The 21,400-nt window shown below is 42.8% G+C and overlaps 2 protein-coding genes across 24 annotated transcripts in view; one reads left to right on the top strand and one right to left on the bottom strand.

Moving 5' to 3' along the window:
* Positions 1–21,400, top strand: part of LOC116233000 (uncharacterized) — a 194,376-nt gene that overhangs the window by 150,576 nt on the left and 22,400 nt on the right. For 21 of the 23 annotated variants that reach the window (XM_090123724.1, XM_090123726.1, XM_090123746.1 and 18 more), the window contains 2 exons: positions 1,485–1,564; positions 7,359–7,484. The gene's annotated coding sequence lies outside the window, so the exon portion shown is untranslated. Of the gene's footprint in view, positions 1–1,484; positions 1,565–7,358; positions 7,485–21,400 lie in introns of those variants that run through there. The other 2 variants (XM_090123722.1, XM_090123742.1) reach the window with 2 other exon arrangements.
* ATP12A (ATPase H+/K+ transporting non-gastric alpha2 subunit) lies at positions 5,043–20,652 on the bottom strand. The gene is made up of 23 exons (XM_090123339.1): positions 20,634–20,652; positions 20,018–20,196; positions 18,643–18,702; positions 17,941–18,144; positions 17,301–17,414; positions 16,986–17,120; positions 16,267–16,384; positions 15,374–15,642; positions 14,385–14,583; positions 13,810–13,919; positions 13,387–13,521; positions 12,946–13,138; positions 12,383–12,558; positions 11,908–12,044; positions 11,111–11,261; positions 9,258–9,426; positions 8,379–8,533; positions 8,162–8,285; positions 7,752–7,897; positions 7,372–7,505; positions 6,425–6,526; positions 5,684–5,775; positions 5,043–5,550 (listed from the first exon to the last, which is right to left on the bottom strand). Exons 1-23 carry the CDS (start codon positions 20,650–20,652, stop codon positions 5,522–5,524), a joined length of 3,150 nt encoding a protein of 1,049 aa, XP_089979465.1. The 3' UTR covers positions 5,043–5,521.

Raw genomic sequence — 21,400 nt, 5'->3', positions numbered from 1 at the left:
CAACAGTTTTGAATGAAGAGCTTTGTACCAATTTCTCTGTGTTAAGAAGGGGCTATAAGAACATGAATATTCAAATATTCTTTATCATTCCAAGTGTTCTATGACATGTTGTATTCAAAACGTCCAACCAGTTGCAAAAATCTGGCAGGTCAGAGGGAAGCTGTCTTTTAGTCTTTTCAGAAAGATTCATTCCCTGCTGATTCATTTTGCTGCTGAGGTGGCATTAGATACAAAACACAGTGGCGTGTCAGTGCAGGTTGTTAGAGAAAAGAGAGGGTTCCAGGTTTTGGGGGTTTTTTTGCTGCTTTGCTGCTTGAAACATTCACATTCAGTCTTAAACACAACACACTGGGCTGCTGTGAAAGAGCTGCTGGGCATTCTGCTGGAAGTTCCTCAAGAATTTAGCTGCACCAAACTAGTTACAGTTGATTCCATTTAACTTTGTTTCCCAAATAGCACAATTAGTAATGTGAGCATTTAAATGATGCCCAATGAGCTTTTAAGATAGCATCTCACAGGTAACAAATGGTAGCTCGTGTTGCTGAGCTGGAGCTGACATTGCTGTCGTGATGATGGTTCATCAGTGAGTCTGTTAGGCAGTGAGTGTTGGGGATAAATACCATTGCAACTGCCACTTCTGTGTTGATTTTTCATTTACGGCCTCAACTTCTTCACCTGCAGATTAAAGCACTTCTGTCAGCTTTAAAAATAAACTTCACAGTGTGAAGTTGAAGGAAACTTGCTTACTGTCTGAGCAAGGAATTGCGTGCCATTATGAATGCAAATTGCACTGTGTTTGCTGGTGCTGTTACCTGGAAGCTAGATGGGTTGAGTGATTATGGGGTGTGCAGAGCTGCCAGAAAATATCTGCTCCTGGGGGGTCTCTCGTGCTGGTGGGTCTGGACTAGTTTTCATTCACTGCAAAATAATGATTGAGAAAAAGTTCATGAACTGATCTGGTTAGAGCAGGTATAGCAAGGCATGACTTAAGAGATGGGGTTTTTTTCCTCTGTGAAAATCTCTGGCATCAGAAGAAATGAGCACAGGCAGCACCATGCTGGGTGTGTGTGGCAGAGGATGGGGTTGAAACATCATTGGAGCCCATGCAAATCAAGGTTTCAGTGCTAAAGACATTATTGAGGTCCTGTCAAGGCCCAAGAATGGCACTGCAGTTGTACCCAGTGAGTGCAGCCTTGACTCTCTCCTCAAGGCTTGCATGTGTTTGCATTCATTGACTTTGCATCTCAGATCAGCAGTAAGACCCTTGAATTTCTTACCCTTCTGAGTTCTTTCTGTGGTTGTGCACCAGCAATAATCTCCTCAGCTTCAAGATGAAATGGACAGAGAGCAGGGTGTGTGTGCATCCAGCATTCATTGAGATCATTTCTATTTTCAGTAAGCCTTGACACCGCAGTGAGAACAGCAGTCGTCTGCAAATGTTTGCAGGAAGGAGATTAATTTCTGTATTTTCCTTCCCCTTCTAGCAGAGATTGACGTGGGCCAGCAGTGTTGTGGTGTTTGCTGGAAAAGATTCCTTGCTTTAGAGGTGGTGCCACCAGGAAAGGTAACAACAACAATTTCCACTGTATGATTTGGCAGCATCTTTTGTTTAGAAATGTGAACCCTGCCTATGCTTTAATGGCAGCAGAGGCATTTTCCACCCTGTAGAGATACAAGTCTTTGCTGTCTCCTTCCATTCTTCAGTGAAATCTCAGCATCGCAAGCTCTCTCAAACAGCTTGTCAGATTGCATTGTGTGGTTAAAAATGTACCACTGAGGATTCATAGGGATTAATAGCCTTGAGAGGGGACGAGTATCCTAGGTGGGGACTATGAAATGGATGCACAGGGAAGGAAATGTGTGTGAAGGAGTCACTAAGAAGACTGCATACTACAAGTAGTGTGTTTCTCTTGGCAAAAGTGCCAAAAAGCACTTTTGTGTTTGAGTGTAGGTGAAAAATCAGACATGCTATGCCTTAAAACTTCAGCTCTCACTCATTTAAAGCAGAGGGTGTAAGTATTATTTGTTACCATCTTGAAGCTTGACCAGTCCCAAGGCAAAGTACTTGTGGTGATATGATTCAAAAGCCACGTGCTTGAAAGTATGATGCTACAATATGGAGTATTCTTATGAGTAAATCTTCAGCAGCACACTAGGGGCCAAGATACGGCCTCACAGCAGAGAAATCAGCACAATTAGCCTACCTGTGTACCTGTTGCATACTCCATTGCAGTGTTTGCTGTCATCCTTACATTCTCTCTCATTTGGTGAGGAGTAATGCTTCACCTGAAGCCAGCTCTCTGCTTTCAGCTGGCTGCTGCTTGAGCAGAAAGCAGGAATTGTCTGGTGACATAGCATGCAGAAGGGGAAAAGGGTGTCAGGGTTTTTTGGAGATGGGAGGTGGGGATGGTGAGAGCTAGTTTAAACTGGAGAAAACTGCAAAGGAGATATTGCTGAGAGGGGGAGGTAAAGGAAAGCTGTGAAGTTCAGTGCAATCAGTGGGGGCATCTGACCTGTCTGGTCTGGCTCAGGCTGGAGCAAGAAAGCACAGTTCTGTGTTCAAGAAAGATTTCTCATTTTTATGAGCTAGTAACTTAACTCTTGCATGCTTGCAGCATAGATGGAGCCAGAAAAGAAGCAGCCTTCTTGTAGGTGTATTAACTTGCAGTTCAAAATCTACTCCTCTGCTTTGCATATCTTTTGAGTTACTGCTACTTCCTTGACTGTGGGAGAGTGATGTTTATTCCTGTTGAAGCTACAGAGCTGGCTGAAGGAATTTTAAAGGTGTTTTTGATGTTTTTTATTTTTAAGCAAGAATTGAGTGTAGAAATTATTTCCTTCTTGTTTTTAATATTTAACATGGAAGTATTTATTGTGGTCCATGGCTCTGGATCCTCTAGCCATCACATGAGAATCATAATGCTAGTTTGTATGTTGTATTAACCTACACAGGGCTGAAGTCTTCTTGTAAAGAAAGGCTCTGCAAGACTAAATGAAAAAGCAGTACACAGATCTGGCCAGGAAAGCAGCTTGTTTTCTTACCAGCTCTAATACAAAGAACAGTCCAGCTCTGTTTTTCATATTTTGAATTACAGTGTGTGTTATCATGAAAAAGTACAGAGAAGGATGACACAGAATAAGTGATGCAACAGTAAGTGTAAAAATCAACGGGTGACTTGAATTAACATCAGTTTGAGAATGGTTTGCATTTTTCTTTGTACTTGTTCTTGTGAATAGGCACTGTTGGGTACAGCAGCAGCATTCTATGGACTTAAACAAGACCTTTGTGGACAATTATGTGTTCAGTTGCATCAGATACAGTAACCTCATGGCTTACATGTCAATGGAGGATGGTTGTACTGGACTGAGAGGTCCTACCTGCTGTTTACTGTTATGCAATGACCCATGTTGTCCAATGCAGAAATTCCCAGACTTATGAGCTCTAACAAACGTTATCTATGCCAGTCAGTGAATGTAAGATTCACTCTTTCCACACCTTTGGGCTGTTTGTCCATTTTGTCTGAACGTATCTGATGTCTTACGTAATACTGGAAAGTCTCTCAGATTTGGAAAGAGAAGGCTCTGCCTTTCCTGCATCTGTTTTGGGATGCTCGTCGTTTTGGCTAACCTCCTGCATGGACTGCTCTGTTCAGGCATTGATACACTAAGACAAATTGCTGAGTGCACCTTGTCCTCTCAGAGAAAATATGTTGTGGTGGAGTTACAAGCAGCCAAAGCATGGAGGGTATGTTTGGTGTTGTGCTGCTCGTAGCTTCTGAAGAGGGTTTTGGTCTAAAGCAAGGTTTGAAATGCAGAAGAGGATTTGTTAAATGTAGAAATGACCCTATTAGAGCAGACTGTTTCAGAATTATTTGCTGGTGTTACAGATTTTGCTATAGACCACAAGCTGCTTTTCTTTTTTTTCCCCATTGATGATCTTCTAGAACGTGGCTTTTTAGAAGAATCATTCCTCAGTGGGAGATGTGGTGCCTTTATTCCTTCCCTCTCACTTTTGTACTGAGGGGATGAAAGACATAAGTTGCTAGTTTTACAGATATTACTATGACAGAATTCTTTTACTTCTCTGTCAGGAGCATATGCCAATCCTAAAAACAGACATAACACACGTATCACATCCATCTTCCAAGTTTTCCTCTAAGACCTCCATTTGTTTGGTTTTTTCTCTTCCTGTTTGAATTTGAAAATGTTGTTTTGACTGAGTACAGCAAATCAATGGGTGGTGACAAGAGGGTTCTGTTGCTCCCTTTGTCATCTCTCTTCATATTTTTCCTGTCTTATAAGCAGAAGAGAAAACAAATCCTTCCTGGCAGCTGGCAAATGACAAGGTGTTGAAATGAGGCTGCTTGGCACCTCACATACTTCTTGCTGGTGTGTTGCAGGGTTGCATCACCAACTGATAAAGCAGCACACAAGGGCACGTATCTGGAATCCAGGCTCACCCTCATAATTCATAGTTTACATGCTTATTTTTTGTCGCTCTTCCTTCTTCATTTGTATTTCCTCTTTGAGTCAGCATTTGAAAAACAGTGGCACCCACTCTGATACCCACCTGGCTCTTATGGGGAGGAGCTCTGAGGAGGGGAGCTCACAAGGTAAAGTAGTTTCTAGCATGTTACAAAAGTTGAAAATGAGGAACAGACATTCTCTAAGATGGCAAACCTTCCCTGTTTTCCACTCCCTCGGTTCTGTTTTCTCCTTTGTAATCCCTCTCTTCTTTTCCTGCAAAAGGCAGTTCTTCTGCTGTCCCCATTTCTTCTCTAATAAAAGTGCCTGTATTGAAGACCTGGTCTCAGGCAGCCCTGTATCAGTGCCTGTATTATGCATATGAAGGTCTCCTTTGCCATAGAGATGATGTCCCTTAGAAAATGAGTGTTGAGCATTCTACATTCAATACAATCACAAGGTGTTTAAATGGACTGGCTGTGCCTTGGTCTTCCAGATGCATTTCTCAATGCATCCCTTTCCGTTTCACTCTCTTAATCTTTATCAGAAAATAAGGTGGAGAACTGTCTTCTGGAAAATACTTTTATTATCAAATTTTTCCTATACAGTGTTATTACTCTCAGCAAGGTAATACAGATCTGTGTATGCACTTGCTTAGAATTCGGTTGCACAAACAAAACGAAACGAAAAGGAAATAAGCAAACAACCCCTCTAGTGCAAATTAATGCCTTACGTTAAGTTTTTCTGTTGTGTTTTTCTTCCTTTGTGTTTTCCTCTCTGAGTGCCCTCCAGGTTCATCCTTGGATGAGGGAAAGTCATTTTTTTTTTTACAAAAATAGATGGCATTTCAATTTCAGACAAGCGTTGCCTTTACAGTACAGCGGGAGGTTACTTGCCAGCCTCTTAAGTCCTTAAATCTTCATGAAATTCATGAAATTTCTTCATGGGGTGAGCCCAGTGTATACTTGGTATTGCACAGACAGGACGTTGAAGCAGCAGAGGCCGTGTGAGGTGGAGGAGCAGCTCTCCATGAGGAGGAAGAAGTCCAGTGATGGATTCAGTAATACATGTTCTTATCCCACCAACCTGCAGGAGGAGGGGATGAAAAAAGTGATGTTTGGAGCTCTGGGGGCAAATGGTCCATTTTGAGTTGTCTGTCAGTCACGTGAGTGAGTGGCAGAGGAGGAAAGGACAGCTAAATGCAGGAAATTCTACTTACTTCCTGGGTATCTCCTGATAAACAGCTTACGGACCTCATCATAGACCCATATCAAGACAGCAAACGGTACAGCCACAAACCAGTACTGAAACCTGGGAGTGGGAGAAGAGATTCTCATTCAGAAGCATCAAACCACCAAGCTGAATTTCTGAGGCTTCTCTCTACGCTGTCTGATTTCACTAAAAGCAAATCTGGATTTCGTGGTGTTCTGGTGGTTTTTTTTTCCCCCCTGTAACTTAAGCACTTAAATGATCAGAAATAAGATTAGGTCCCTGCAAGCTGCCCAAGTGTAAGTAGTTAACTGAATTAATTAATGAATTCGGGATACTATTCAGAAGGAAATGTTGCCTGCTGGCATTGCAGTCTCTGAAGATGTCAGAAAAATGGAACGTTTTTGACAGTGATATGTTTAAAATAGAAGTTGCTTGCATAAAATTAAGTAAAATCTTATATAATCTCACCAAAACGTTGGTGATGCTGGACAAAATCTGGGGGTTCTACACAAGAAGGTTTCTGTATCCTCTACAGTAAATTCGGTAGAAAAAAAGTAATGTATTCTTTATAGAAGCTATGGAAATAATTCCCTTTTTGGTCAATTGTTCATCCTGTTCTTCCTAATGAATATTGATAAATATTTATCCTAAAACTGTCCTGGACATCTTTCATTTGTGGGTTCAGGCAGAATGCTCCATGTCTGTTAGTACATGAAGGAAAGGAAAGCGTGCCAGCATCAGAACTCACCTCAGAGGTGTGAAGTTCAGGGCTGTAACGTGTCCAAGACCGTAGGTGAGAATCAGAGCAATTCCTATCTGGGAAAATATACCCACCCAGATGACTTTGTTCCTATAAGAAAATCACAGAGAAGTAGTTACAGCTGATTCCACAGCACACTGTAAAGGCTGTGCCTTCCTGAGGCTCTGATCGCTGGCTTGGATGACCTGCATGAGATGATGGGGATCAGCGTGGTGTGAAGGGACTGGTGGGCTCTGTAGCATTGCCATGCATCTCATATTCCCATGTTTTTCCTGCTCCTATTCCTGACCTACGTAGAGCAGAGCTAGCTTTAGGCAGGCCTGCTGCCTGCATTACTCATGTCTCCTACTTGCAATGTGAATGTGCTCATTGTGACTCAGATGCAAATGGAAGAAGGAAAAATACACAGGTGTAGGCTCTGTATCTGCAGATAAAGAAGGAAAACCGGTTTGCTTTCCTATCAGAAATACTCTGACTAAATGCCAGCTTTTACATGCAGCCTCCATCCCACTAGATGGTTTTAATTCCCTGGCTTTCATGGGATTTGCAGGTTGCAAAGGGCAGCCAGCACTACTGGACCAGCTGGTATCTCCTAACCTGGCAGGCTGAAGTTAGCTTCAAGTTCAAGTGACCTAACTACTGATAAGTAGATAAGAATTAAGAAAATAATCTGGGGGGGAAATTTCTTCATAGTAAACATTTTAATGAACGGAGTTTTTAGGCTGATGTGTTTTCAGATGAAACAGAAGAAAGCCTTTACTTAAGGAAGACTCCTATCATGAGATAAAAAAGGGGGTGGTGAAGTGTGAGTTTGTCAAACAATGGCTTGAATCCACATTTAGTCTTTGTTCAACGACTGAATGTGAGGGGGCAGATGACTGAGCTAATTAGTGGTGGGTTAATTTATCCTTCCACCTGTCAGGTAAAGGACCTACCGGAAAAGACCCTGCTGGAAAATGGAATTTCTTCTTGTTTTCCTGATAATCAAATCTGCAACTTGCTGAATGGTGATGCTGACAAAAAAGGCAGTGTAGCCAGTCCACTGCAGGTACGTCCTTTGGTATTTAGTCTGCAAAGCAAAGGGGGAAAACAGACAGCTGTGTTACGTCCAACACTCCTGTCTTGTGGAAGCAACTGTAAACCTTGGCAGGAAGATTTCTGTTACAAAGGGATAAACTCAGTTATTCTAGATTAAGGTGTGCAATGGTCGGATTTGGGCCAATGTTTACATTTAAGCCTCCCTTTCTTTTCTTAATCTTGTATTTTGGAGGAGAGTGTTGAATTTTAAAGACATTGTGAAGATGTGCATCTTTACCCATTGCTGTCCATAAGAGTCCTCAAAGTCATTAATAGCATTGTTCTCCCAGTCGACTCGAACGCCAAGCAGTGTGGAAGGGAGGAAGCCTTGTTCTGCATATACTGTAAAATACGTCACGAAGGCTCCCACTGACTGCATGATGCCTGCAGAATCAAAGAGGGAGAATCAGTTACATCAGAGAACCATAGAATGGCTTGGGTTGGAAGGGACCTCAAGGATCATCAAGCTCCAACCCCATGCTGCAGGCAGGGCCACCATATCTAATGCTAGACCAGAGAAACAAGGAAGAAGCAAAACATAGGAGTAGTGGTTTAATTTCATGTTCCCCTTTTCTAAAAAGTGAAAGAACTTGTTTTTATCTCCTTCTGCTGATGCAAGATGGTGGTATGGAGAATAGGCCAACCTACCAATCTGCAGATAGGAGTATATAGCCAGCTGCTCATTCACCAGCCTGTCCTTCTTTTTGTTTCGAGGTCTCCTGTTCATAATATCGCTTTCAGCTTTTTCATAGGCTAATGCAACAGAGGGGATCTGTAACAGAAATAAACCATCAGGGTCCCTGTACACCCAGCTTCTGTCACTTGTGAGGCTGTTTCTCTACTCAGCTCTGAGGCAGCAGCTTACAATGTCTGTTCCCAGGTCGATGAATAGGATGGTGATGGTGCCGATGGGCATTGGAATGCTGGCAATAATGTAGATGAGAAAGGGACAGAGCTCAGCAATGTTCTTAGTCAGAGTGTAGGCAATTGTTTTCTTTAGGTTGTCAAAGATCAGGCGGCCTGGAGGGAAAGGAAACACTTCTGTAACAGCTGATTGCCAACAGTTTTCAGAAAAACAACCCAAAACTTTCATTTTTCAACTCACTTAAGTGAAAGCAGTAATGGCTTATGTGTGTTCTGCTCATATACTTCCTCATACATTTTAAGGTGCTTTTTTTTCTTCCCCAAACTGTTAACCTACCTTCCCTTTGACCCTCCTGAAAATTCTAATTAAATTAAAAAGTCTCTTTCAGTGAGAAAGATGGAGGAAAACTCCCATTTCTCAGCACGCTGTGGTCCTGATGCAAACCATGAGCACTTTGCAGCTGGAGAAGCAGAGCGTGTTTGGATGTAGCACAGTAAGGACTCTGTGAGCAAGCATTAAGGTTAAAACGTAAAGAAAACAGCTTGTATCTTTATGATGATAAAGACTGCATAGGAGCAAGATGAGAAATGCTTTTGTTTGGAGTTTGAACAAGCAGAGATAGCAAACCAATGCTCTGCTTTGCAAGTATGTGCAAGAGGGGAATGATTTCCTTATTGTCTTTGTAGTGTCTTTGGATGGAAGCAGTTCCAAATACCAAAATCCTATTTCCAAATCCAGGATGAAAATAAGGGAGATATGAGACGAGCTGTCTGCAGAGAGGGGTACGAGAGGGCAGGATCAGGAGGACTGAGCAGCCAGTGCTGTGTGGCTGTCAGCTCCTTTCAGCTAAAAAATAAGAGGTAGCAACATTACTTTTACCTTCTTCCACTCCTGTGACTATAGAAGCAAAGTTATCATCCAGCAGTACCATATCAGCTGCGTTTTTAGCTGCGTCAGAACCAGCAATGCCCATAGCAATTCCAATATCTGCTTTTTTAAGAGCAGGGGAGTCATTGACTCCATCTCCAGTCACAGCAACGACTGCACCCTGCAACAGACAAACGGATCATGATGTGGGGTTGTAGAGGATGTGGTGCTTTCTTCCCCTAAGTTTCTAGAATTAATATGGTAGGCTCAGACTGTGTGCAGCAGGTGGCTAAATAGTTGTCTGTGTGTTGTCTTGGTCGCCTCCATAGTCAGCAGAGAGAAATTGGAAATGCAAGGACCCCACATGAGCTGTCCTTTACTTTTGTGCAGTGCTTACAGACTCACTTGGTTTTAATCTTAACTGTAAATTGTGTAACTGATCACTAGAAGCCCTTTGCACGCTATCCCAACAACTCTGACCATTGATACGCCATGTTAGGAATCCAAAAGATGGAAGACTGATAATTCAGTTCAGCTTCTTTATCTTCCAGTGAAACCATCTACTGCAGTGAAGGGTCCTGTCCTGCTTGATGCAAAAGCTCACAGCTGGGTAGCAACACAGTGTTCTGAGTGGGGAAAAAGCCTGACAAACTGATTAAAGCAAATACAGAACGTCTTGTCCCTTTGGGGATTTAGCACAGTGTCACTACTGATAAATATTGCCATGGGCAGAAGAGCTTAGAAGCTCTCAGTACTAAAGGCTGTGTAGACTGAGTGGCTCAAGAGGGGGAAGGGAAGGCATTCCTCTGCGTCCTTCTCCATCCACCAAGGGTGTGGATGTCCAAGCAGTACAGAACACATTTACCCTCTGTCTGCCAAAGGGCATAAAAAAATTAAATTAAAAATGAGATTTAACAGGAAGATTTTTATCCTTTTTTTTTTTCCTCTCTTCTCTGAAAGCAATTCAGGCTTACACGTGAAGAGCTGTTAATGCTGATTGGAAAGCTTAGTGCTGGCATAATTACAGAAATGAAATAATGGCTTGTGCTGGATCTCCATCCCTGTGAAGTTCATGGTGGTACTGTTAGATGCTGCAAATCAAAAACAACCATTTGGAAGATGCATCAGAGGGGAAAATCATTGAATGACAATCTGCATCTTCTTCGGAACGCTATATATGTAATTTCTTTCCTTGTGCCTCCTGTGCTGGCTGCACTCCATGCTCCCTTACATAATGCTGCCTGTGAGTAGGACAATCCCTCTTTAAATCCTGCCTCAGATTCATGCTTACTGAGGGTTCTTTTGCAGTCTTTGAAAGTAATATAGATAAGGCTTGGTCACAGATAAATCATGCTATGACATTTTGTGGGATTCATATCTTGCTTCTTGTCTAAACATTCCTGTGGGAGGGAAGTACATGGGTCTAAATGGCCACAAGAGATAAGATGAGAGCATGTGGTAATATGTGGCTTTGATCTGGGTTTAAAGAATTCCTGGGGGAAGGCTTCTTCCCAAAGACTGTGCAAGTCTCTACTCAGGACGTTTGCTGTGCATCCCAGCAGCAGCTTCTCTGAATTATAACAAGCCTGTCAGACCCCACAGCACGGCTCTAAGGCATTCATGCTTTGGAGAAGCTCATTTTGTCAGTAGGAGTTCAGAGTCTGTAGCAGGAATTGAAATAACTTGGATTCTGTCCAGAGAAGACAGTGCTTGTGGCAATCTGTAGGATGCTGCTCTCGCACGGTGAGAGCAGTGTGAACAGAGCTCAGAGTGCACTGGAAATTGCCTTCCACCGTCACCTGGGGGATGATTCCTGTGCAAATGCACCAGAGCAGTGTCTGTGCAGAAGCTTGTACACCTCTTACCTGTCTTTGGCAGCCTTCCACTATGATCAGTTTCTGTTGGGGTGATGTCCGCGCAAAGACGATCTCCGAATGGTTGCACAGAATTTCATCCAGCTCCTGCAAGCTCATGTCCTTCAGCTCCATCCCATTCACTACTGCTGCTGTAGCCTCCCTGCGAATAGCCATGGGTATGTCTCCAAATCAAAAGCCTTAGGTAGAGAACAGTGCACTCGTAGAATGAATGCAGCTTAACAGTAAGGAAAGGCAGCAAATTGAGTTAATTACACAAGCGTTAGTTGTTAATCAGCAGGTGTTGAATGAAAGCTGCTGCAGAAATCCAGACTGAATTAGTTACCTAGATACAGAGGGAAGTAATCAGAGCTTCCTCCAGAGTAGATTTAACAACAGAAAATGCATTTTAAAGAGTGCTCTGAGGGATGGGGGGGGTGAGAGCAGAGGAGGAAGACATCTCTAAAAATCTTTGATGTTTTTCTTATGGCTTTGGTTTTCTTTTCTTTTTTTTTTTTTTATAATGATGAAAGGAACTTGGAGTGGTGGTCAGGTCATCCTCCAGCACCACACAAGATACTGAATTTTGGTTTTCAGTGTGCATGTTTAGCCAGTTGTGCAAAGATCTGCAAAGTATTATTCACCAGTGTTTTCCAATGGTGAGTGCAGGTGAGAACCCTGACCTAGATACAGAATTATGCAGGTAGGGAGGCACGTTAGATGGGCTTGGTGGCTGTGATGTAGAAGAAGAAAGCATAGCTTTCAGAAAATGAAGGCAGTAGGTATCCAAGGTGTTCTGCTGCTCTTACTGTCTATTGACTTGCTCAACAGGAATGTTGAGGCGCTTCGCAATGTCTTCCACCGTCTCGCTGGTGGCTGAAATGATGCCCACGCTTTTGGCAATGGCCTTAGCAGTGATTGGGTGATCACCAGTGACCATGATAACCTGAGGAAGGGACAAGTGCTAGGAGTGAGTGACAAATGCATGTGCTGCGGATGCAGAGAGGTGAAACATCTATTGTTCTAGACCAGGAAGCAGTTTAGAATCTGAACTTGGAAAGCCGTGCTATTTACTTAACGAAGACAGGTAGTGGCTATTAACTAATGAGCTCTGTATTGATTTCAGTTCTCTTGTTATTGGCACCGTTTTATCAGAGCTGCTAAAAAAAGGCTTCGTCATAAGCAGTAAGGTTGGAACAATGCAGAATAAAGAAACCTTTTTCTATGAGAATTCATTTACATATGCTGAGGTTACAGTCTGTAAGAATGTTGTGAGATCCCTACCTTGATCCCAGCACTGCGGCACTTTGAGACAGCGTCTGGCACTGTGGAACGAGGTGGGTCAATCATAGATAAGAGCCCAACAAAGCATAGGTTGGAGGTGGGGAAGTTCATGGAATCTGTGTCAAACGTGTAGGTGTCTGGAAAGTCATTTTCAGGCAGGTACAGGTGACAGAAACCTGAAAGGAGATGTAGGTTGACAGAATGTACAGGAAATAATGGAAGAAAGAGGAGAGCTTGCTAAAATTTAGCATCAGATTTTCTCTTGCCTGTAAAATTCTAGTGCATTTAACCATTTGCTTTCTGTGGAGGATTATTTAACCTGCTGCTGTCACTTGTTTTGGCTGCACGGTGTTTCAGATTGACATCACTATATAGCAGTAAGGGCATCCCTGCCATAGGGAGCTTACAGCACGGCAGTGAGTTTTTAGCAGCCTGCACAGAAGGCAGCACACTTTGCTTTTTATCCTTCACTGCAAGGGGAATGAAGTCCAGACACGCTGTGCTCATACCAGGATTTAAATTCCCCATGCAGTTCTCTTACAGTCCCTCTGTTTAGGACTCACCAAGCACTCTTTCTCCCAGGCCTCCCAGCTCCATGTATGCTGTTTGGAAAGCTTCTGCCTTTTCACTGTCCAGTGGTTCTTCTTTCCCATTGATCATGATAGTGCTGCATCTCTCTAAGATCCTCTCTGGGGCACCTTTCATCACCAGCAGAAAGCGTTTGTCGTTGGGATCATCAGTCTCGTGAATGGAGAGCTGTGTGCCACAATATGAACTCATTTGAAAAAGCATATACAATCCTTATTTGTTTTCATTTTTTGTTACTTTGCACAAAAATAGTGTTTATTCTCCTTCTCCACGTATAATTCTTTCCATCCAATGAAATGAACTACAGTTATTGGGGATTAAATCTTCCCTGTTGTTAAATTCACCCATTAAAACTTCCAGGTCACCAACTGTTGCATTGGATATGCTGATAGAAACACTGAAAGCTGGAAACACACCTGAAATTTGTTGGTAGAGTTGAAGGGAATTTCAGCCACTTTCTTGTTCCGTGCTCGAATATTCATGACATCACCCAGAACAACTTCTGCAAACTTCAGCAGGGCTGTTTCGGAGGCATCACCCACCACAACCCTCTGTATGGGTGAGAGAAGGGACAGCTGATAGTATACTTCTGCACCTCTTTCATGACAGCTACATGTTTCTATAAGATGTTGTGTGCTTGAGCAGCAGTGATAAAGCAGCAGTTGTCCCCCCAAAAAAGCCTTCTGCAAAAAATTTGCCTTAAATTTTTTTATGAGTTTATAGCCAATAGTGAGTTAGAAGGCTGGAGTGTTAAACATAAGAGAAGACTGAAGCTAAATAGAACAGCTAGTAGTATTGCTCTTCCTTAGGAAGAGAAAGGAGTTGGTGTGAAGCAGTACCTTCATTATTGGGAGGTTCTCCTGTCCTGGTCTGAATTCTGCTCGGTTGCACAGAGTTACAATTTTTGATAGTGCTGTCCATGATGGAGAGCTTTGGTCAAAAGGCTGGGCTGAAAAGAAGCAAAAGGAGTACAGCATCCTTTAGCATAGTATGTGGTAGAAGTAAAAGCTCAAGTTTGAAACAACACGATTGAATTGTTTGCAGAATAAGGTTGTTCCTTTGATAGGTTTTGTTACAGAAAAACACTTTAACAGGAACCTTACAGCAATCAGCTAGCAGCTCTGGCAGAATTACTTAGATAAAGTTTCTGAGTTTATTTCCCTCCTAAATTCACTGTCAGTGAGTGCACTTGGAATTACAACCTCCTCTGGGCTCATTTTCTGTGATGGGAATTACTTTGTTCTCATCTTTACGTGGCAAAGAAGGGATTTTCCTATTGCACGCTGCACTTCTTTGTGGCAGGGAGGTGTATCTGTTTCATCTCTGAAAAGAGATCCTCATTGACATCAGTTAGACAGAATGGGAAACATCCCACATAGCCACCCTTTTCTAGATCCCCCACTGCCATATTTACTTGTTTGATCTTCGCTGGTATCAGCTGAGTAGATCTGATTATCAAACCAGAGGTGGGCAACAGTCATCCTGTTCTGCGTGAGGGTCCCTGTCTTGTCAGAGCAGATGATGGAAGTAGAGCCAAGCGTTTCCACAGCTTCCAAGTTCTTCACCAAGCAGTTCTTCTTTGCCATCCGTTTGGCTGTCAGAGACAGGCTCACCTGGCAGAGGTAAAGCAAGAAGTTCAGCTTGCTGCCAGTGAGGTACCACTAAAGAATGATGTAAGCAAGCTACAGGCTTCTACTTTTAACATTGTCACTTTTCTGAAAGAGCATTTTTTTTAAAAGTCATCTTTTGGTGGCTGCAGTTTTGCATTGCAAAAGCAGTGTTTAGCTCAGATGTGCAGCTGAAACTAAGAAAAAGTGCATGTGTTAATGAGAGCAACCTGGTTGCCTGCTGATAGTGATGAGTGCTGTGTCAGTTAAGAGGCTAAGATGGAAGAACCTGCAGTGTTGGGGGAATTCCCAATTTAATGAATCCTGAAGTGAAGCTCTTCATCACTGCAGTTCATTGTTGGTGTGCTTTAGGGCTAACAGTGCTTAACAGTTCTGCTGCTTCTTAGCTGGGGATTGTAGAGACCGTTTTTATGTATCAGTAAATGGAATTTTCATGCAATTTTTAGGGTACAATGTCTTCCTTTCCAAATAGGAACAGGTTGTGGAGAAATGACTCACATCATCATACTGCTTAGCAATTGAGGCAGAACAATATTTCAAGACCATTGTTTTAGAGCTGAATTTTTTTGTGCTGAAGCTCAGATTAATAGCTCAGTTATGCCAGAATTCCTAAATGTTTGTCCTGTCAGTTTCATGGAAAGAAAAACACCCCAGCTCATCTCAACTCAGGTCATCTGTTTTTTAGTCTGATGCTGTATTGAAGTTAAGGGAGATGAATTGTGGTAGTGATTGAAGCACTACGAGTGGCAACCAGTGAATTCACACTCAGACTCACAGTTACTGTGGCCAGCAGTCCCTCTGGCACGTTTGCCACGATGATGCCAATGAGAAAAATGATCGAGTCCAGAATCTTGTATCGCATTGATACAGAAATAATGAAGAAGAGGACACCGATGGAAATGGCCACTCCTGCCACCAGGTAGACAAAGTGTTCTATCTCAATAGCAATGGGTGTTTTCTCGTTTCCTACTCCTGATGCAAGAGAAGCAATCCGCCCAATGATCGTGCGGTCCCCAGTGTTGATCACAATGCCAGTCGCAGTGCCTGCAGAGAAATAAGACCATCAGCTCCAAGACTGTTTTCTCTACACAGTACTGATTAACAAAGATCCCTTTCAGCCTTAATGTGGCTGAGACCTCACCCCAGAATTATTTATTTTCCTTTAGAAAGGGGAAGAAAGACAAAATCCATTTTCCTTGGCCTTTTCTGATGGTGTTGCAGTAGGAATGCAGCATTGCCCAAGGCACTGTGCAGTTTCCTAGCAGACAGTCTGTTAGCTATAACACATACCTTTTAGTTCTGAGAACAGGAACAACACCTTCAAGTGTACAGAGCCCTTTCACAGAAGCATCCACAAGTACATAAAGGCTTCTGCAACTTGTCATTTCTAAAGGTGATGATTGAAAGCCCACAATAGAACTGCAATTAATGCTTGTTGCACCCGTCTAGGTGTTAAAACAAAGGTCTCACTGCTTGACATGATGAACAACATGGTGAATGACCAGCTCAGTGCTGCAGGCTTTTTTTTTTTGTATCCTTTGGAAACCATTTCTTATAGCAAGCAAACCTTTTTGAAATTCCTTGAGGCAGAATAGTTGAAAATGAGTTAAAAATATTACGTAGCACTCTCTACAGGTGCCATTTCTGGAGGTCTTTGTTGCTACACACCTTCCACACAGGTGGTGGAGTAGAATGCAATATTCCTGGTCTCCAAGGGGTTCTCATGGGTGAAGTCACAGGAGCGGGACTGAGGCTCTGATTCCCCTGTGAGTGAAGAATTGTCCACCTTTAATGAAACGGAGACATGCCCATATTAAAGTCAGTAACATGCAGTTACAGGTAGCCCGGAAAGAAGGCTGCAGCACGTTTAATAAGAGGTGACAGGGCCATCATCTTTCAGTGCTGTTCTATGAGACGATTGCCACTGTGGCTGTGGGAATGTATTTCAGCAGGAAATTGGTTCAGCACGTGCTGTGTGTTTGTTGGTGAGGTTTTCAGTGGCAGCCTGAAAGAAAAGGCAAAGACCTCGTTCCAGGTCTCTGGAGATATGTAATGCAGTGTTGCTGTGTCTGCTGCTGCCCTGGCAAAGAGTATTGCTAGAACACACTATGGCTTGTTCTGGTGTTCAGGAATCACAGAATTGCCAGGGTTGGAAGGGACCTCAAGGATCATGAATCTCCAACCCCCCTGCCACACTCAGGAAGGGGGTTAGTATGTTAGCATGGCATGAGCTGGGCATCTCAGCTGAGCTTCTGCATTCTATGACTTATATATTGTCGAATTTTAAAGCTCTAATAACTCATATTAGGTGTGCAGAAGTAGTTCATGTCATAAAAGCCTCTAAACCACTCTTACATTTCTAGTGTGCTCTACAAAGCATTGCTTACCTTGCAGCCCTGAGCGGCGATCAGACGAATGTCTGCTGGGATCCTGTCTCCTCCCTTTATCTCCACAATGTCTCCCACTACCAGCTGGTCTGCTGGCATTTCCTTCTTTTCTGCATCTCTTATGACGAGAGCTTGCTGAAGGACAGAAGTATGAAATGAACGTGGTGCTACCCTCTGATCACCCAACCAGGAGGTAGATGCAAGTTGTGCTTATTGCTTATACGTAAGGTGCTTATATAGAAAGTCCCACTCCAGTCATTTTGAGGTGTTATCAGAACAAGCCTTCACCTCAAAAGAAATGCACGTTATTCCTACCTGTGGAATCATTTTACTGAAGCTAGCCATGATGTTTGTGCTTTTTGCTTCCTGATAGTAAGCGAAGATACCAGTGAGGATGACGACCACTGCAAGGACTACACCAAGGTAGAGCTAATCAGTGAAAGAAACAATCCAGTTAGTTGAAAGTGTATGCTAAGTAGTTCCTCTGATGGAGTAAATCACACAGTTCTGTATGGTTTCAAGAGACTTAAAGTGAAGTATTGAAGCAGACGAAAAGGCAAATTAAGAAAAGAGCTTTCAAGTTTTGCCTTGCTATCGATCAAGTGAAGCTGGGGTATAAAAGAAGTTATAATGGTAAATGTCCTGTCTGTCTAAAAACCTTCTCTAAATCAAACCTGGCATGAACCTGGATCAAATATATTCCTAGCAGGGAATTAAAGTCAAAGATTCCAGCATACTCAAGTACTGTGATTACAGGCAGTAGTTATAAAACCTTTGGACAGGCACTCTTAGAAGTGGCATGTCAGGTATTTAGCAGAAATGCTCAGTAGTAAAGGGAGAGTCCTGAAAGAACAAAAGACCTCCTGGTTGTTACTGAGTAACTATGAAGTAGTATTCAAGTTACTTAGGTTGTCAAAGGGTCACATACTCGCTTTGTAGTTATTCAAACACTTACATTGTCAAAGGCTGATTCAGCTCCCTGAGCCAGCTGAATGCCAAATGAAATCCAGGAGAAGACAGCTCCTATCCATAAGAGGATGGAAAACCCTCCCACCATCTGCTTGAGGAACTTAACAATTTCAGGAGTGGCTTTGGGAGGAGTGAGTGCATTGGGACCATCACGAGCCAGAATCTCTGCTGCTCTTGTGCTGGAGAGACCCTGCAAAAGTAAACGGCACATTCCTCATGGAGGCACAGAGAACAGCTTTTTAGCTCAGGAAGAAGAAGCTGCTCGTTTCCTGAACGTTGTTAGTGTTATGGATTGGTAACCTGCACCTTTGATTTCCAAAGGTAACAATTTCAGGATAGTGAAAAAATGACCTGTGATGAACTTTGAATGCCTTCAGAAAAGTTGTGGTCCTGAGGAGAACACGGTGGTCCAGTTTTGTAATCAAAATCCTCATGCAAAACAGTGGAATCCTTCAGACTAGGGGGAAACTCCAGCTTAAAACCAGTGCTGTGCACTGAGATGCTGCTTGTTTGAGGCTTTACTGGGAGCTGGTGCTCCGTGATTGTGCATGCACGAATCCATGAGTGCATCTTTGTCAGTTTGCCAATTTGAATGCTTTCCCGCTGCCTCTAAGCAGCTTTGGATTAGCCAGAGGTAAAGGAAGGCATCTGAATCAGGAAGTTTCTTAATGATGCCCTATGGACTTACTTTGTCGATGCTCGTACCGTACTTTTCCTCCAGTTGTGAAGTGCTGAGTCTGTGGTCATCCTGGATTCCAAAAGAAAGAAAATGACAGTAAGCAGACCTGTATATTTTGTATCAGGATCTGGAGGTGGTTCAAAGTACCTGGATCTGGAGCTGTGGATTCAGTTGCTAACATGACATCCCATTTCCACGAACAAACAGTATAGTTTATCAGAAAAAGCACAAGTCTCCTCTTACATATTCACAGCTCTGGCATTTGCTCCTATTTTGCTATTTGCAAAGCATTTACAACACTTGTGTCTGCTGGACAGAAATGGGTTTCACCACAGACCTCAGTGTTGTGTGGAGTCAAGAAGCTTAACTGATAAGTGACGAAGGAGGGCATGTGAAATGAGTTGCTGTGCTCTCATGGAAAGAAGCAGCAGGTTCTAAGCACAGTTAAAGAGGCATGGGAGAGGGAAATCAGAAAGCTCTCCTCCTTTCCCTGCAGTGACATCGCTGTGGTATTGCTGACCCAATTACATCTTGTGGTGAACAGAGGTTTAGAAGCCAAGAATTTGTGAGTTCTCACCATTGTTTTCACAGAATGATTCATTGCTGCTCGGATGAGTCAATTAACTTGTCTGTGCTTTGATTTCTCTTTAGAAACATGAGAGTACTGTTACATCCCCGGTGGCAAAGATGAGATACATTGAGAATTATCTAGCTGGGACTGAATAGAGCTCAGAAAGATGATGGAGAGATTGATTGCTCCTTTGGGGGTTTCCTTACCTTTGAAATACTGCCTAACCCATGCATTGCCTTTGCTGTGAGCTGTTCTTAAAGCAGTTCAGAAAAGAGGTCAGAATAATTAACTTCGTGTTTCAGATTGGGAAACTGAAGCATGCATGGAGGAAGTGAGTTTTCCAAACCCAGCCAGCGGGTCCCTACCAAGCCAGAAGGAAACACGGGTTGCTTGAGCTTAGTGCTCGCTCCTTGAAGTGCATTGCAGGGAGAAAACTGTGTAAAGCTGAGGCTTGCTTCTAGATCTACTAGCAATCTCTGGAGCAAGATGTTTTGCTCCTCTCTTCCTTCTGCTTCCTGGCTGGCTGTGCAAATGTCAGCTGAGAGAAGGCAGCTTATAGTAATTCCATCTGGGAAAGTACAGACCTCAGTAGGGATGCACTGCTCTGTACCAATGGTGGCTTCATCGAGTCAGAATCATCCTTGCATTACAGATATTAATCCTGCACAGCTTTTTTTCAGGCGTACTTTAAGGGTGTAAGGAAGCTTATTCCTCCCTGCTGGATTTTCAGCATTGGCACTGCCCTTCACCAGCATTCATTCAAACAGTGGTTGAGGCTGTCCTGCCAGCTGACGTGGAGTTAGCAATACTCACCAGGTCCAGTTCTTTCTTCAGTTCTTCATTCTTTTTTTTCTTGTTGCCCTTCAGGTCTTTGCACTTCTCTTCATCTCCAGTCTTAGTTTTTTCCAGATTTTTTAGCCCATTGATCTCAATTGAGTAAACATCAGACTTTTTCTGTGGAAGAAGGAAGGTTTTAGCTCTGTTGCATGCACCTGCACAAATCAGACTCTAACAAATCCTTCTATTTCTTTGCTCAGTTGGAATTGCTGCTGTTTCTTTCTCCCAGCAACTTCGAGTGCTATCCCTGTCCTTACATCCCCACAGCAAGCACTACAGCACTCACAATCAGGTCTTCAGCATCTGTCAATTACAGTGATTCCTTCAGAGAGCACAACGCTTCCAGTGTTTTATGATCTAACACAAAGTGTGGGAATGCTGCCCAGGACCTCAGCAAAATTAACACAGAGAGGAAAAGGAGAAAGAAGAAAATGAAATTGAGAGGTTTTTTCTTTGGCTGTTCCTACAGCTTTTTAGATAAGTGACTTCAATGTTATTTTCAATTAAAATTACCATTTACACGTTTACACCAGATGATATAAAATAGAGGCAAACAGCTTTTGGGGCTGCCAGGGAGAATCAAGCCTGTTACTTCTTTCTTGTTCACTCATACTGGCCAATCTAGTAGCAGGTAAGTAACTCAGGGATGCTGCCAAACCTCTGACGTTCTGCTTTATGGATAACGTAACTTCAGGAGGGTTGCATCCTCCTAACTTCATGTTAACTCTGCAATCTGAAGGGCAGACTTCCTGTGTTGCCCATTTGCCAGCTTCTATAATCATAACGTTCCAGATCCTAATTATCTTGTAAATTACATGCCATTCCTTGGAAGAACTATTGGTTGACCCCATTTCTGAGGCTTCCTTAGAGATTAACCATCAGAGTCTCATGAGAGTCATGCTGGGTCTTATCTGATGGTGTGCTTTACTGGTGGGATGGATGTGCTGGTGTGCTGCTGGTAGGTACACACACGTTTTGTAGGATATTTGTCGTTGTTTAGGTTCCAACAAAGGAAATATTTCAGGTGAGTGAAAGTAGTTTTCCTGTATAATGCCTAAATCAGACAGCTTAAATGATGGAAACAACAAGGAAAGAATAGGTTTGGACATTTCTTTGCTGCTTATTATTCTGAACTCCAAACTGACCTCCTGTCCTCAGATGCCCTTTAATTGAAGGAATGTTGAAATATTGACTTTATCTTGAGGAAGGGAAAAGCTAAGAGCTGGTGAGTGGTTCAGGCAGTTACAAGCCTGAAATCCTTCTAAAGCACTTCAGTTTATTTGATAAATATCCCAGATACAGAACATCTCTATTACAGGACGTTCTAAATTTTGAATCACACCAAAGAGACACAATCTG

Source organism: Phasianus colchicus, chromosome 23, assembly GCF_987193195.1.
Source record: "Phasianus colchicus chromosome 23, bPhaCol1.hap1.1, whole genome shotgun sequence".
NCBI lineage: Eukaryota > Metazoa > Chordata > Aves > Galliformes > Phasianidae > Phasianus > Phasianus colchicus.
The sequence above is the reverse complement of the archived record's forward strand: the minus strand, read 5'-3'. Positions and strand labels throughout refer to the sequence as shown.